The sequence below is a fragment of the Phyllopteryx taeniolatus genome, chromosome 8 (assembly GCF_024500385.1).
Source record: "Phyllopteryx taeniolatus isolate TA_2022b chromosome 8, UOR_Ptae_1.2, whole genome shotgun sequence".
Classification (NCBI taxonomy): domain Eukaryota; kingdom Metazoa; phylum Chordata; class Actinopteri; order Syngnathiformes; family Syngnathidae; genus Phyllopteryx; species Phyllopteryx taeniolatus.
In genome coordinates, this window is record NC_084509.1 from 985,012 (window position 1) to 997,853 (window position 12,842).

The window sequence follows — 12,842 nt, forward strand, 5'->3', positions numbered from 1 at the left end:
TTTATCCAAAATGGGTGGGTTGGTGGAGAAGCCCCTTTATACATTATTCTATCCACTCTCAGTGAATCCCACAGCTCACAACAATACACATGTATCATTTTTGTATTTTTTTTTTAAATCCACACAAAATTCATATCTTTTTCTTGCCATTTCTCATTGTATCTCCAGGTATGAAGGATCTCTCCCCTCCTCCTCTGAATCTGCGGCGTATTTATGCTGAGACATTGGAGTGGGAACCAGTGCTGATCATCACCTCTCCTGGGGCCGACCCCTCCCAGGAGCTTGCAGAACTCGCCACAGACACTGTGGGTCGGGATCAGTATCATGAGGTAGACAACAGAAATTAAAATTCAGAAATTATAAATGCGCACAGATAGCTTATTTGCTGTTAAAGTTAATATTGGCTTTTGGTGGTAACTAGCCGGAGTTCCAAAATTGGTTATTTTGTTTTTGAAAAAGCTGTAATTGCAAGCAACTTTAAATGCAAATGAGTTAATTTGTCAGACCTCAACTAAAGTCAGCTATCTACATATTTGATTGGATTGAAATATGAAATGTAATCTAGTTTCGCAATTGCATGCTTTCACTTGCTGAAAAGAAAAATTCGATGGTGCAATCACATTATGTACCCACTAACCTCAAATGCCAAGACAGAATTGGATTTTCCATCCCATTTCCTTTGTTTGGTACCCTGCCTAAGTGTGGCTCTCCGTCTGCCCAGATCTCGATGGGTCAGGGACAAGCTGACGTGGCCTTGGCCACACTCAGAGAATGTTCCCGAAACGGAGAGTGGCTTTGCTTGAAAAACCTTCATCTTGTCACAGCATGGTTACCTCTGCTAGAAAAAGTAAGCACTCTGTCATGTTGTTGGTGTCTGTTCTTGTGTGATATTTCTTTTTAGATTAAGTGCACTTGTTGTTATGTAAGGCATATGTGTTCCAGACATTAGACTCCACTTTTTTATCTCTACACTGTTAGACATTCCTGTAAATTCTAGTTATTTACCACATACCTCGCAGTAAAATGCTTCAAAGTGATTTTATAGTAATTAACTACAGCTTCCACTACATCATGGGATTTTGGTTGACGTCACACAGAGAATTACTGCATTTTGCATGCAGTAGAACTGTGAAGCTGTGTAAACCATACAATCCCAAAGGGGATTTAACCCCTCCATTTTTTTTTTCTTGTTGCAAGAATAAATTGTATGTGCCACCACTAAACAAAACACGGTGTACTGGATAGTATTGCATTTGTGAAATAAAAATTAGACTGAATAATTCATCAATCTCCAGTAATCTCAGTGGGGGTCGCCATTTTGGGCAATAGCACCATCTGTTGGCGACCAAAATTAACGTCACGTGACCAAACCTGGAAAACAGTTTAGCTGAGTCTCTGTGTATGCTGGAGATTTCTGACATAATAATTGGAACCTGTTCAAACTGTTTAATTCTTATTTCACGAACGCAATATTAACCAGAATGCTGTGTTTTGATTAGTGGTAGCACATAATGATGCCGGTAACAATTACGTTGTCCCAAAATGTGGTCTGGTGACATCATAAATAATCTAACGTGTTACTTTTTATATTAGAGGAGTCAGATTACAGTTACTTTGATTTAACTGCCAATAGTTACTTTTTTCACGATAACCAGCTCTTAACATACTTTTGCACACTATGCTATTTATGGTCAGGCAATAGATATTTATCATTAACAAACTACAGTGCTTGTGAACATGAGGCAAGTCAATAACCAGGACACTTGATTCAGTCATGGTGCATTTCATAAGTGAAGACCAATTTACATCCTTTGTTTTAGTAATAACTAATAAAACAGACAAAACACACTATATTAATAACTATCCATAACTAAAATGCACACAACGACTAACTACAATATCAAAAAAGGGAAAATATTTATCAACGGAGCCGTCAGTCCACCGGTGGTGCTCACAGTACAGAATAAAGCTTTTTCTTGTATTTCCCTCACTTGTGTTCTACGTCCTTGATATCATCTAAAGCTATTTTCTAACAGTAACACATAGCCTGGGAACCTTATACCCTCCTTCTGTTTCTCTTCATCGCTCCCTCTTACCCATCAGTGAATGAAGTCTGATGGTAGTCTGGCTTGAAATGAAAAACTGCTGTGATGAGGGAATGATGGGGGCAGTGTGAGAAAAGAAGTTAAGATGGAAGATGATGAATGAAAGGAGGAAAATGGACAAAGATGTACAGAGCCTCCATAAGCACTAGCTAGGTGCAAAGATAACTAAAGTCCTGTCTTACCACTTAACTCTAGCTATTAATCCATGTATCCATGTCTCTCACATAGAGACACGTTTTCTTAAAGGGAGGTCAGTTCCTGCGTTTGTTTTTCTGTGACCGTGTGCATTAATGTGAATTTCAAATGAGAGAGGAACATATTGATTGGAAGAAAGTCTGCGCATGAAACACCCTAAGGTGTCACCTTGTGGCCATGCTATTTTTAACCCTGAGTGTTTGAGAAAGAAAACAAGATGTGGGGGGATAATGCAAGAAGTGAGACTGTGAGGTGTAATACCTGGATGAGACATGCTGAGAACATGTTTGCATGTTCTTCCAGTGCTTATGTGTTGTTGTTTTTTGTGTTTTTTTTGTTTTTTTTATTCTTCAGCTTCCTCACATATACCCCCCACCCAAAAAAATGTTGGTTATATGGAGACTAAACTGTCAATATGTATGAATGTGAGTGTGAATATTGGTTTTCAGCTGTGATAGGCTCCAGCTCATCTGTGGCCGAAACGTAAATGTGAATGGCCATCCTACAATTGTCTGTGCTAACCACTTGTCCATAGTGTGACTGTGGATGGGCATGTGACATGCATAATTAAAAAGCCAGAACAAATTTTTTAAACCTCTTTTGGTATGTTCAGACAGTAGCTATACTGCATTGTAGGATAACAAATGAATAATCATAGAAAACAAGTATACACACTATATTTCTAAATATGTACCACAGGAGCTAAATGTGCTTCGTCCCAAAGAAGGCTTCCGTCTCTGGTTGACATCGGAGCTTCACCCCCGATTTCCTCCCATACTGCTGCAGTCCAGCCTCAAAATCACTTATGAGGTACACACGATCACATTCTTCTCCATACGCAATGTTTAACACTACCTGTATTACTTTTGGGTTCCAGTAGCTGTTGAATATGTCTATCTTTGCCGCTGGTTGGTTATTGGTGTAAATTAGGGGTTGTAATATAATGTGATGGTGAAGCAATCTTTTTTAAACAGTCATTTGCTGTACATACAGTTTAGCCACATTATATAGTTGCAGTATTTTTGGCCAGAGATGGTATGCAGAGTGTGCGTGTTAGTGAGGCATACTTTAATTCATGGTGTGTTACTCATGAGCGTACTGCTCAAGGGAAAAGCTGCTTTAGCAACCATGCATGCAGCATAACCTGCTCCTCTGTGGTTGTCTCTCCATCTTTCTCTTTTAGCCGACAGACTGTCACAAGGAGCCACATCTTATATATCTCATCAACTCAAAAGTGCAAGCGTGTCTTTTATGTGAATGCATTGTTTGGGTGGTTTAGAAAGTCACTCAATTGATCATATCATATTTGAGCTTTAAGGTGATTAACTAAATGTGTGTACTGCAGGGCTTCTATTTTATTTTTTCACATTTTGCAGTTTTATTTGGAACTCATAGGCTCTAGCGACCCTAACCAGGATAAGCGGTGTTGACAATGGATGGATCGATGGAACTCATTCATGTTGTTGTTTTAAATAGAGCACTACAAATCTCAACATAGACCAAAGAGGCTTTCTCAAAATTAAGTTGTTGCCACATTGTCATTTGTCAAAAGTTTTAAAGGGCTTATCAAACTGTAACTTAACAATGTTTGCACTCAGTGGAGCAACGGCACTCTAACTTTCCTTTTGTCCTACTCTGAATTAAGCATTTGAACATTTTTCATTTTCACATTCGATGGCCAGTAGGATACATTGTGGTCATTTCATATATATATATATATATATATATATATATATATATATATATATATATATACACACACACACACACACACATACATACATACACACACACACACACACACACATATATATATACACATACATATACACGGCGGCACGGTGGATGACTGGTTAGAGCGTCAGCCTCACAGTTCTGAGGACCCGGGTTCAATCCCAGGCCCCGCCTGTGTGGAGTTTGCATGTTCTCCCAGTGCCTGCATGGGTTTTCTCCGGGCACTCCGGTTTCCTCCCACATCCCAAAAACATCCATTAATTGAAGACTCCAAATTGCCCGTAGGTGTGACTGTGAGTGCGAATGGTTGTTTGTTTGTATGTGCCCTGCGATTGGCTGGCAACCAGTTCAGGGTGTACCCCGCCTCCTGCCCGATGTTAGCTGGGATAGGCTCCAGCACTCCCGCGACCCTAGTGAGGAGAAGCGGCTCAGAAAATGGATGGATGGATATATATACACACACACACACACACACACACACACACACTCAACTCCCTACCTATACCTGTATCTAGGATCCCCCTGGGCTGAAGAGGAACTTGTTGAGAACCTATGAGTCCTGGACACCGGAACAGATCAGTAAAGGTGACATTTTATTGTTGAAATCTGCTTTGGTATTTTACAGTAACATTGAGCTCAACTAATAGATTATTATTATGACATTAATGCTGCTATTAAATGGGGAGCCAATTATTTTTGTTTAGGCGGTATTCTGGCCCGAGCCCAGTCTCTCTTCTGTCTAGCCTGGTTCCATGCTGTCTGCCAAGAGAGACGTAACTACATACCTCAGGTAGAATTCACACACACAAACACGGTTGTAGAAATATTGCACAATAACATACATGCATAAGAACAAACTACAACTTAACATTTTAGTTGGGAGACAACATGCAGAAATGAATTACATCAGGAATTACTGAACATGCAAGCACAGTCCCCTGCAGCATCAACACGAAGACTACCATTGCTGATTTGCTTTCAGTAAATGCTCAGAAAACACCCAGCTATGTTTTAACGCTCCGGTAATTTATTTTTCTAGGTCTGTCAGTGTTGTAGATACTGTGCGTGCATGTGTGCGTGTGTCTGTGTGCGTGCACATTTGTGTATGTGCAAGCATTTGTATGTGTCTATGTGCTTTTTTATGGACGCTGTCTACGAAACTATTTTCCTTTGCTGAGTATTCAGTGTTATTGTCTTGACCTTCTATGCGCTGATTCACTGTTGTGAATGTGTGAAAAAATTTGGCCACGAACTGCTGATGTTAAGTGAAGTTTACTTGCAAGGTAATTCAATATAGCACCGTCTATGTATCTGTATTGTACTTCGTATCCTGTTTGGATCATGGGTGAGCTGGAGTTTATACAAGCTGACTTTGGGTGAAAGGTCAATCACAGGGAACATATAGACAAACTACCATTCACATTTACACTTAAAGACAATTGTATGGGTCGTTAAATAACCGAATGTGCATGTTTTTAGAATGTAAGAGGAAGTCAAAGTACCCATAAACAATTAGGACCAATATGTTGTAATTTTATCTCAAAATAAGAACTTTGCCTTTGTGTAGATCTTTCTTTGGTGGACCAATAATATTGGTGGACCAGCCTGGACAACTCCATTGTGTTAGCACTAGGTCAAGCCAGGTCAGGTCAGGCAAGAATCCTGTTCCTGCACCGTCCCTATGATCCTCCCCACCAACACCCATAAAACGTGCAAACGTCTTTCTAGCCAATAAATACATCATGAATCAAGCAAACATGATCAAGTGGCATTAACTCATTCACTGCCAGCCTTCCCAGTTAACATAGATATTTGACTTGTAAAGCCGTCAATGGGAGTGAATGTGTTAAGAGGAAATGTTCACATTTAACCATACTATTTTATGAATAAACAAAAGAAAGCAATTTAATACATGAATACATCAGTTGAAGCAATATGTAATGTTTACCCTCTTTTTTTAGGGTTGGACTAAGTTCTATGAGTTTTCTTTATCAGACCTGCGTGCTGGCTTTGAAATCATCGACAGACTTTTTGAAGGTAGGAGGCCCTTTTAAACCTCTGCTCTCTGATCGAGCGAACATTACAGTTTCTGGGACATTAGACCTTGTTTAGCTGCAGTATGCTTGTAAATGATTGTACGCTTGCATTCTGTTTGCACTTCAGGATTTTTTGTGTGTGTTCTAATATCTTTCAGGTGGTAAGCCTTTTCAGTGGGAGTTTGTCCATGGCCTGTTGGCGAGTGCCATCTATGGCGGACGCATTGACAACCCATCTGACCTCCGCATCTTGCGCTCTTACCTGGAGCAATTCTTCTCTGCACGACTCTTCTCCTCCCTCTCAGCCGGAAAGAGCAAAGGAGCACGCTTCCTTCCGCCTCAGATCAGCCTTCCAAATTCTTGCTCTATCTTGGTAGGTTGAGGGGATTACGCAACAAATAATTTGCAGGCAGACATTTTAATTTACAGTTGCTAAGATGGAGGTCCTCTTATGTAACACCCCCTTTAAGCAGTCCAAAAATTAAATCCTGCTAAAGAGAAATATAAATAGGAACCCTTTCACTTTTGCTTCTGGAAGCAAATGCTACAATTTAGTGTATCTGTATCCTAAATGAAATCTGCTGCAGTGGCAAAGTAAAGGGCATTTAAGGGGGGGGGGGCTTCTTTCTAGAAGCCACCTAAGCTTATATCACTGACTCACACCTCTTGGTGTCTTTGAAAGTGCATGTTGTTTTAGCCACTTAAAAGTTGAGGAGCCATATGGAAAGAAAAAAAGTCAATATGGAAATATGTGGTGTGAATTTGCAAGGAAAGTAACAACTAACGTGGGAACTAAGCTTTTGGTATGTATGTTTTTTACATATTGTTAGTGGACCTTTGTCAAGTTATGTCACCAAAACTTGTAATCAAGGATACTTAAGCTGTCTGCTCTCCCACATAACAAAACATTTAGTTCACATCTTGCTTGCTTAAAAATACAAAAATGCTCCATTGTATGACCTAACCAGCTTGTGTTGTGCAAGCTTAGTACATGATTGTTAGTGGATGTGGAATTCTGAAACCAATACTTGTAATCAAAGATAATTCAAATTACGTTGTACTGTGTTTTCTCCCACATAGCAAAAATGTTTCTCCCTTAACATGTTGTATTATTGTATTGTTTGTATAAGTACTATTATTACTGTAATCTTATCCACACAAGTGTGTATGTGTGCATGTTTGTGTGACCTCAGGACTACCGTGGAGTTGTGGAGAATCTCCCAGAGGATGACAGGCCTGCATTCTTTGGTCTGCCTGCTAACATAGAAAGGACCTCCCAGAGAATTATCAGCTCCCAGGTGCCTATCAAACACCCACATGGCCGTACACATTCTTGCCTGATTGCCCCACATGTACGCAATATGCTCACTTATACACACGTATTCCCCATTTCCGCTGTATAACTGACACTGTCCCTCCACTTTTAATCGCATACCTTCTCAATAATAACATGAAAATCATCAAGTTTCAGCTTCGGGTTTCAAGGGTACAAAAACAAATTACAAGCAATGTTGCCCTTGTGATGGTCTTGTGATCATGTGCTACCTTCACAACATATATATATATATTGTTTTGTCTGTTTGCACAAATTCTAACAGCTGGAACATTTAATGAATGAATTTGTTATGAGAAGACAATGAAGCAGTAATACTGGGTAGCGCATCCATGGCGTGATCAAACCAGCACAAAAACATGCAGTATCCACCATATATGTGCTTGTCTCTAAATTTTGAGGCCATAATACTCTACAACAACAATATATCTTAACACATGACACAATGACATGACATCAAGGATGTGGCACTTTGGTAAGCTACCTGGTTAGCCAACAGCTAATTAGTCACTAACTTGTTTGTCACCGTGTTTGTCTCTCTGGACATTTTTCACAATTTCAGAGCTGGTCGAGAAGTATTGTAATTTTTTTAGAACCAATTTATTTGATACACTCAAAGGACAGCTACAGATCCAAGACACAAGGTTTAGCATTAGAGACCCCTCTTGGAATGATGCAGTGCAGCTATGCAGCGCAGCAACAAGAAAACATTCAGCAGTCTCAAAACAATCCTATCAAGCAGCAGCCATCTGCTGTTATTTATCGTACTATGAGATGAAACCCCCTTTGCACAGGCACAAAACTTTTAAATGTTCACTAGTAATGTGGCTCGAAGGGGAGATCTTCAAAAAACTGTTTGTCTATCTTTTGTTTCCTAAACAATCACAATAACCTAAAATTGGCTATGCCACGTTCACACTATGCTTCCTGGTAGCGATGGCAGCCCCGTTTTCGACCACCTGGACAAAACGGTACAGTCGCGAGACAACGAAGGGAGATGGGCTGGGCAAATGTGACAGGTTGTGAAAACTTAGCAAGACTTGAATGCAGTGGGAAAGAAATGGCCAAACCTCTACGCCGCACTACCTTTTGGACAAAATGGGGATATTGTGGCCGCCGGTAACATAGTTCAACTTAGCATTATCAAGAATGTCAGGGACTGATCTACTAAATTGGTTTTGGGATGTTGTGAAATGCTCTTAGGCCTTTGACTTCTTGAACAACATTACATGCATATTTGATGATGGTTGCAGTGATTACTTTGCTAAGAATGGAATTAGACTTTTGAGAGTGAGTTCAGTGATTGGTCTATTATGTGAGGTGCTTTTACTCTTCATGGCAGAAAGGAGATTCAGCAGTTTGAGAACAAATGAAGGATATAGTGCAAACACGTATGCTTGCATACACATGCAGTATGAAACCCACAGACACACACTTAATCACCTGAGCAAAGAAGATCAAGCAGGTGGTTTAAGGAGTTTGTGTGGACCTAATGGAAGCCATTTATCACCAACACTTGTCTTCCTCAGATGCACCTTCACATTTACACACATCTTTATTCTATGTGAAAGAAAGCACAATACGGTCCTCTAAGTCTGAAGATAAGCATGTTTGATGGGTTGTGGAAGGATCTCTTATGAGTTGCATTTGGAGTTTGGCCATTTTCCCCCTCTAAACCTGAATATGTGCGCCATGTCTTTTTAATTTTCCAGGAATCTGTCTTAACCAAAACAATGGATGGAAACTTAACATTTTCTCTGCTGACATTTGATTGATTCTAAAAAAGAAAAAAGGAAGAGTGTTATTTGTGTTTGCTGTACATCTCAACCGAGAGACTAACATCTTTGTATGTCTGGGAGGAGCTTAGTTTGACCTGGGTTGTTAGTAGAAGTTACAGAGAGTCTTTGCCGTGTATACATGTACATGCACACTTTGGCGTATTTTTTCAAAAATCAATTAATCTTCAAGCCATTTAAGGGTAATGTAAAATGATATGAATGAGCAGAGGAGGGTAGGTTATCGTTTCACACTACAGAAACATTTTTTCCGGACTCGATAAATATTCGTTGTTGTGGTAACACCCGGCGCCCTGCTCGCGATGCAGCGAGCCGCTGACAGAATGGCTTTGAATAGATTGATGCACACAACTGGGACACTTTAGGGAAAGTTAACAATTTATTACGTTCATTAGCCCGGGAGCTAACTAGCTAGCAAGCTAAGGAGCTAAACAGCTCGCTCTGGCTCGCTCGATCCTGGCGACATTGTTTTAAACAGGTCACTAACTGGCGGACTGCATTCCGTGCCCGGACCCAGAAACAGTCCCATACGGACCCACACCATAACCAAAAGAGAAAAGATCGGAGAAAGATCAGAAAATGACAGATAAAGCAAGGGAACATTTAAAAAAAGTGCCAAAAAGAAAATTCAAAACCTTTATATTTTTCTTAAGTTAGGCACTTTATTTGAACACGTATAACATTCTCTTTTCATTTACTTGCTCTTATTGTGAAATGCAGCCCTACTTTTATTTCATAAATGAGAGAACATTACACAGTTGTGCTCATATATTTGATTGCCAGGGCAGAATTGGTAAGATGTATACAGCTCTTTATTATGCTCTCATATCATTATATCAGTGGCATAAAAAAAAACATCAACAATACTCGTTTATTGTGAAGGTTTTTGGGAAAATATATTGTTCTAAAACATTTGCTATCATGGCAGGCCTAAACACATATACTATATTGAGAGGGAGAGAGCAAGAGCAATAGATAACAAAAATATTGTACAAACAGTATAAAAGAGAGTAACAACTGCAATAAAAATCTGCAATTCAGCAGGACCGCAACGTAAGAACAGTGAAAGAGCCGAGGATTGACTTACTTGATTAATGACTCACGTTTTTTCGCTATTTGCGGCAGGGCTTATTCCCTATCCCCCGTGAATAATGGGGGTATCCTGTAAATCATCATCATCTCATCATCACACAACAGACCAAAACTGTCCTTATACGAGGAACTTTGCAAACAGCAACCAATTAGTAAGTAACAAGCATTAACATGTTGTTTGTCATTGGTTTATAGGTGATTTCCCAACTTCGTGTGATGAGCCGCTCAGTGGCAACAGGGTCAAAGTTTGACAGGGAGCTCTGGTCTAATGGACTTTCACCCATCCTCAACTTGTGGAAGAAACTCAACAAGGTTAATTTCTTCACCATTTATTCATTTTCTTGAAAGGTGCAGAGTGCAATCATAGTCTTGGATATCATTCACTGTTTTAAGAAATCCAAAAGGTTGGACACACTTCCTCATGCTATCAGATGAAAATGTGTGTACAAATATTTGCCTCATACTGAACTCATTAGATTATCTAAAATAAGAAACTGTTTTACAATGAAGACAGACAGCATAGTGGAACATTTTGTTTAGCACTTCTGCTAAGTCAACATCCCACAATACTCTGATGACACGATAGAAGTCCCTCTTTGTAAAAACCAAGACGCTACATTGTACACTTTATTTCCCAACTTCTTTGGCAGTATGAATAAAAAATGTGCAGGATGTCATGAATTAACATACATTGTTAACTGCCGAGTCTTCTGTCTCTCAAATTTGTGAAAATTATGCAGCGAATCAGAATAATAGCTGACCTTCAATGCAAATGTTCATGGGATCAATTCCCACTCAATGCTCCATTCATAATTTTCCTGTGATTGACAGGCGATTATTACAAGGCTTAACCGGCCTCTAACCTTAGGCTCCAGCTTCTGAACATGAACGTGACTCAGGGGAAAAAAATAATAAATTGGGGTACACAACAACTAACCCAGATTGCTTGATAAAATTATCAAAACAGAACAAGAACTGGGACAATGTAAAAACTTGAAATGAACGTTAAAACTCTTACATGTTCCATCTAAAATACCAAGAATGGTAATTTTTAATTAAAGAGAATGTTTTTAAATACCAACCATGATAATTTATAGTAACAGGAGGATTGTTTTTGTTTGTTTCTGTGTTTCTTTGTTTTAAATAGTTATGAAATAACAACAAATGTGATACTTGTCCCATCGTTTCAGTGCAACATATTTCTGTCTGGCTACCATAAAACTTTTTTAGGGTTCTGCACTGATCCAACTGAAGGTCACGCCACCTACAGATCAACATGCGTCCCCAGTACTGTCATTCATTGTGCTGGAGCAGTTCAACGCCGTTCGTTTGGTTCAGGTGTGTAAGACAGCCATCATTAAGAGATGCTCCAATTAAATAACATAACATTAGCCTAATAGCAAAATTGTCATTTTTAAATAACATTGTCACAATAGCAATAAAAAAAACAAAAAAACAACGTGCTTGCTAAAAATTGTGTTGTTGTTGTTGTTTTTGTCTGTGTAGATTCAGTCATCCAGATCATAGTAATCTGCAAAAGTTGAATTGCAGGAACTGGACTCTTCCTGTTTGTAGAATTTGTTGTTTTCTTGTTTTCCAAAATATGTTAAAAAAAAATCGGTTGGGCAGTTATGCTTTTAGGCTAACGATATGTTTTGCAATTTACACATAACATATATACAGTTAATGTGCCAAATACAAACAGGAGACGATCACCGCCATACATAAATTTGACTATCACAATCACAGGATTACACCAATGTAATTACATATAAAAGGTGGTATGTGCTGTAAACTGTGGTTGTTGTTGCAGAGTATCCACCAATCCCTCGCTGCCTTGAGCAAGGTGATTAGAGGGACTGAGCTTCTCACTCCCAAGGTCCAAAAACTGGCAACTGCTTTGCTCAATCAGGAGGTAAGTGGAAGGTATCTGTGATAGTTCTTAGCTTCCCTTTTATCCTGAACAGGATTAGCGGTTCCGAAAAACTTTAAGCGGGAGTTTAAAATTACAGTCATAATCCCATTATTGCTTTCTCCAACTCTGGCACAAACCATTCCTTTCCAAGCATGGCATTTTTGAGGATGGTTGCAGCCCAGATGTTTTTTGCAGGTCCAAACCTTGTTGGATCTGCTGCAGTGTGTCGAATAGAAAGTTAACCTATACATAACTTTAGGACTTTTCAACACACATCAGAGCTGTGTGTATTGACTAAATAGGATTCAAGTATGAGAAAGAAAAGGGGAAACTGGGACACAGGTGCCAGGGTTTTGTACAGTATACCTATTTATTATAACTCCAAAACACTGCCCGTTGTTTGTCCACACCTGTATGATAATGTTGGATTTATTTTACCCAACATTATAATAGACACAAAAGGAATGAAGACGCTGGTTTCTTTTTCTCATGAGGAGGGCGTATGGGAGATTGTTCAGATCACAGTCTCTCAACACGCTCTAAACAATCTCCCCCCCTCGCTCCTGCATTTATTTGAAATAGGAGGGATTTACAAATCATAATGTTCTAAGCAATAAGACACAACACAAAATATTT

At 39.3% G+C, this 12,842-nt stretch overlaps 1 protein-coding gene across 4 annotated transcripts in view; it reads left to right on the plus strand.

Moving 5' to 3' along the window:
• Positions 1–12,842, plus strand: part of dync2h1 (dynein cytoplasmic 2 heavy chain 1) — an 88,100-nt gene that overhangs the window by 60,425 nt on the left and 14,833 nt on the right. For all 4 annotated transcript variants that reach the window (XM_061782211.1, XM_061782213.1, XM_061782212.1 and 1 more), the window contains 11 exons: positions 169–329; positions 722–847; positions 3,000–3,110; positions 4,550–4,619; positions 4,739–4,824; positions 5,996–6,071; positions 6,229–6,443; positions 7,264–7,368; positions 10,487–10,603; positions 11,522–11,629; positions 12,105–12,206. In XM_061782211.1, the coding sequence (XP_061638195.1) occupies positions 169–329; positions 722–847; positions 3,000–3,110; positions 4,550–4,619; positions 4,739–4,824; positions 5,996–6,071; positions 6,229–6,443; positions 7,264–7,368; positions 10,487–10,603; positions 11,522–11,629; positions 12,105–12,206 (1,277 nt within the window). The remainder of the gene's footprint in view (positions 1–168; positions 330–721; positions 848–2,999; positions 3,111–4,549; positions 4,620–4,738; positions 4,825–5,995; positions 6,072–6,228; positions 6,444–7,263; positions 7,369–10,486; positions 10,604–11,521; positions 11,630–12,104; positions 12,207–12,842) is intronic.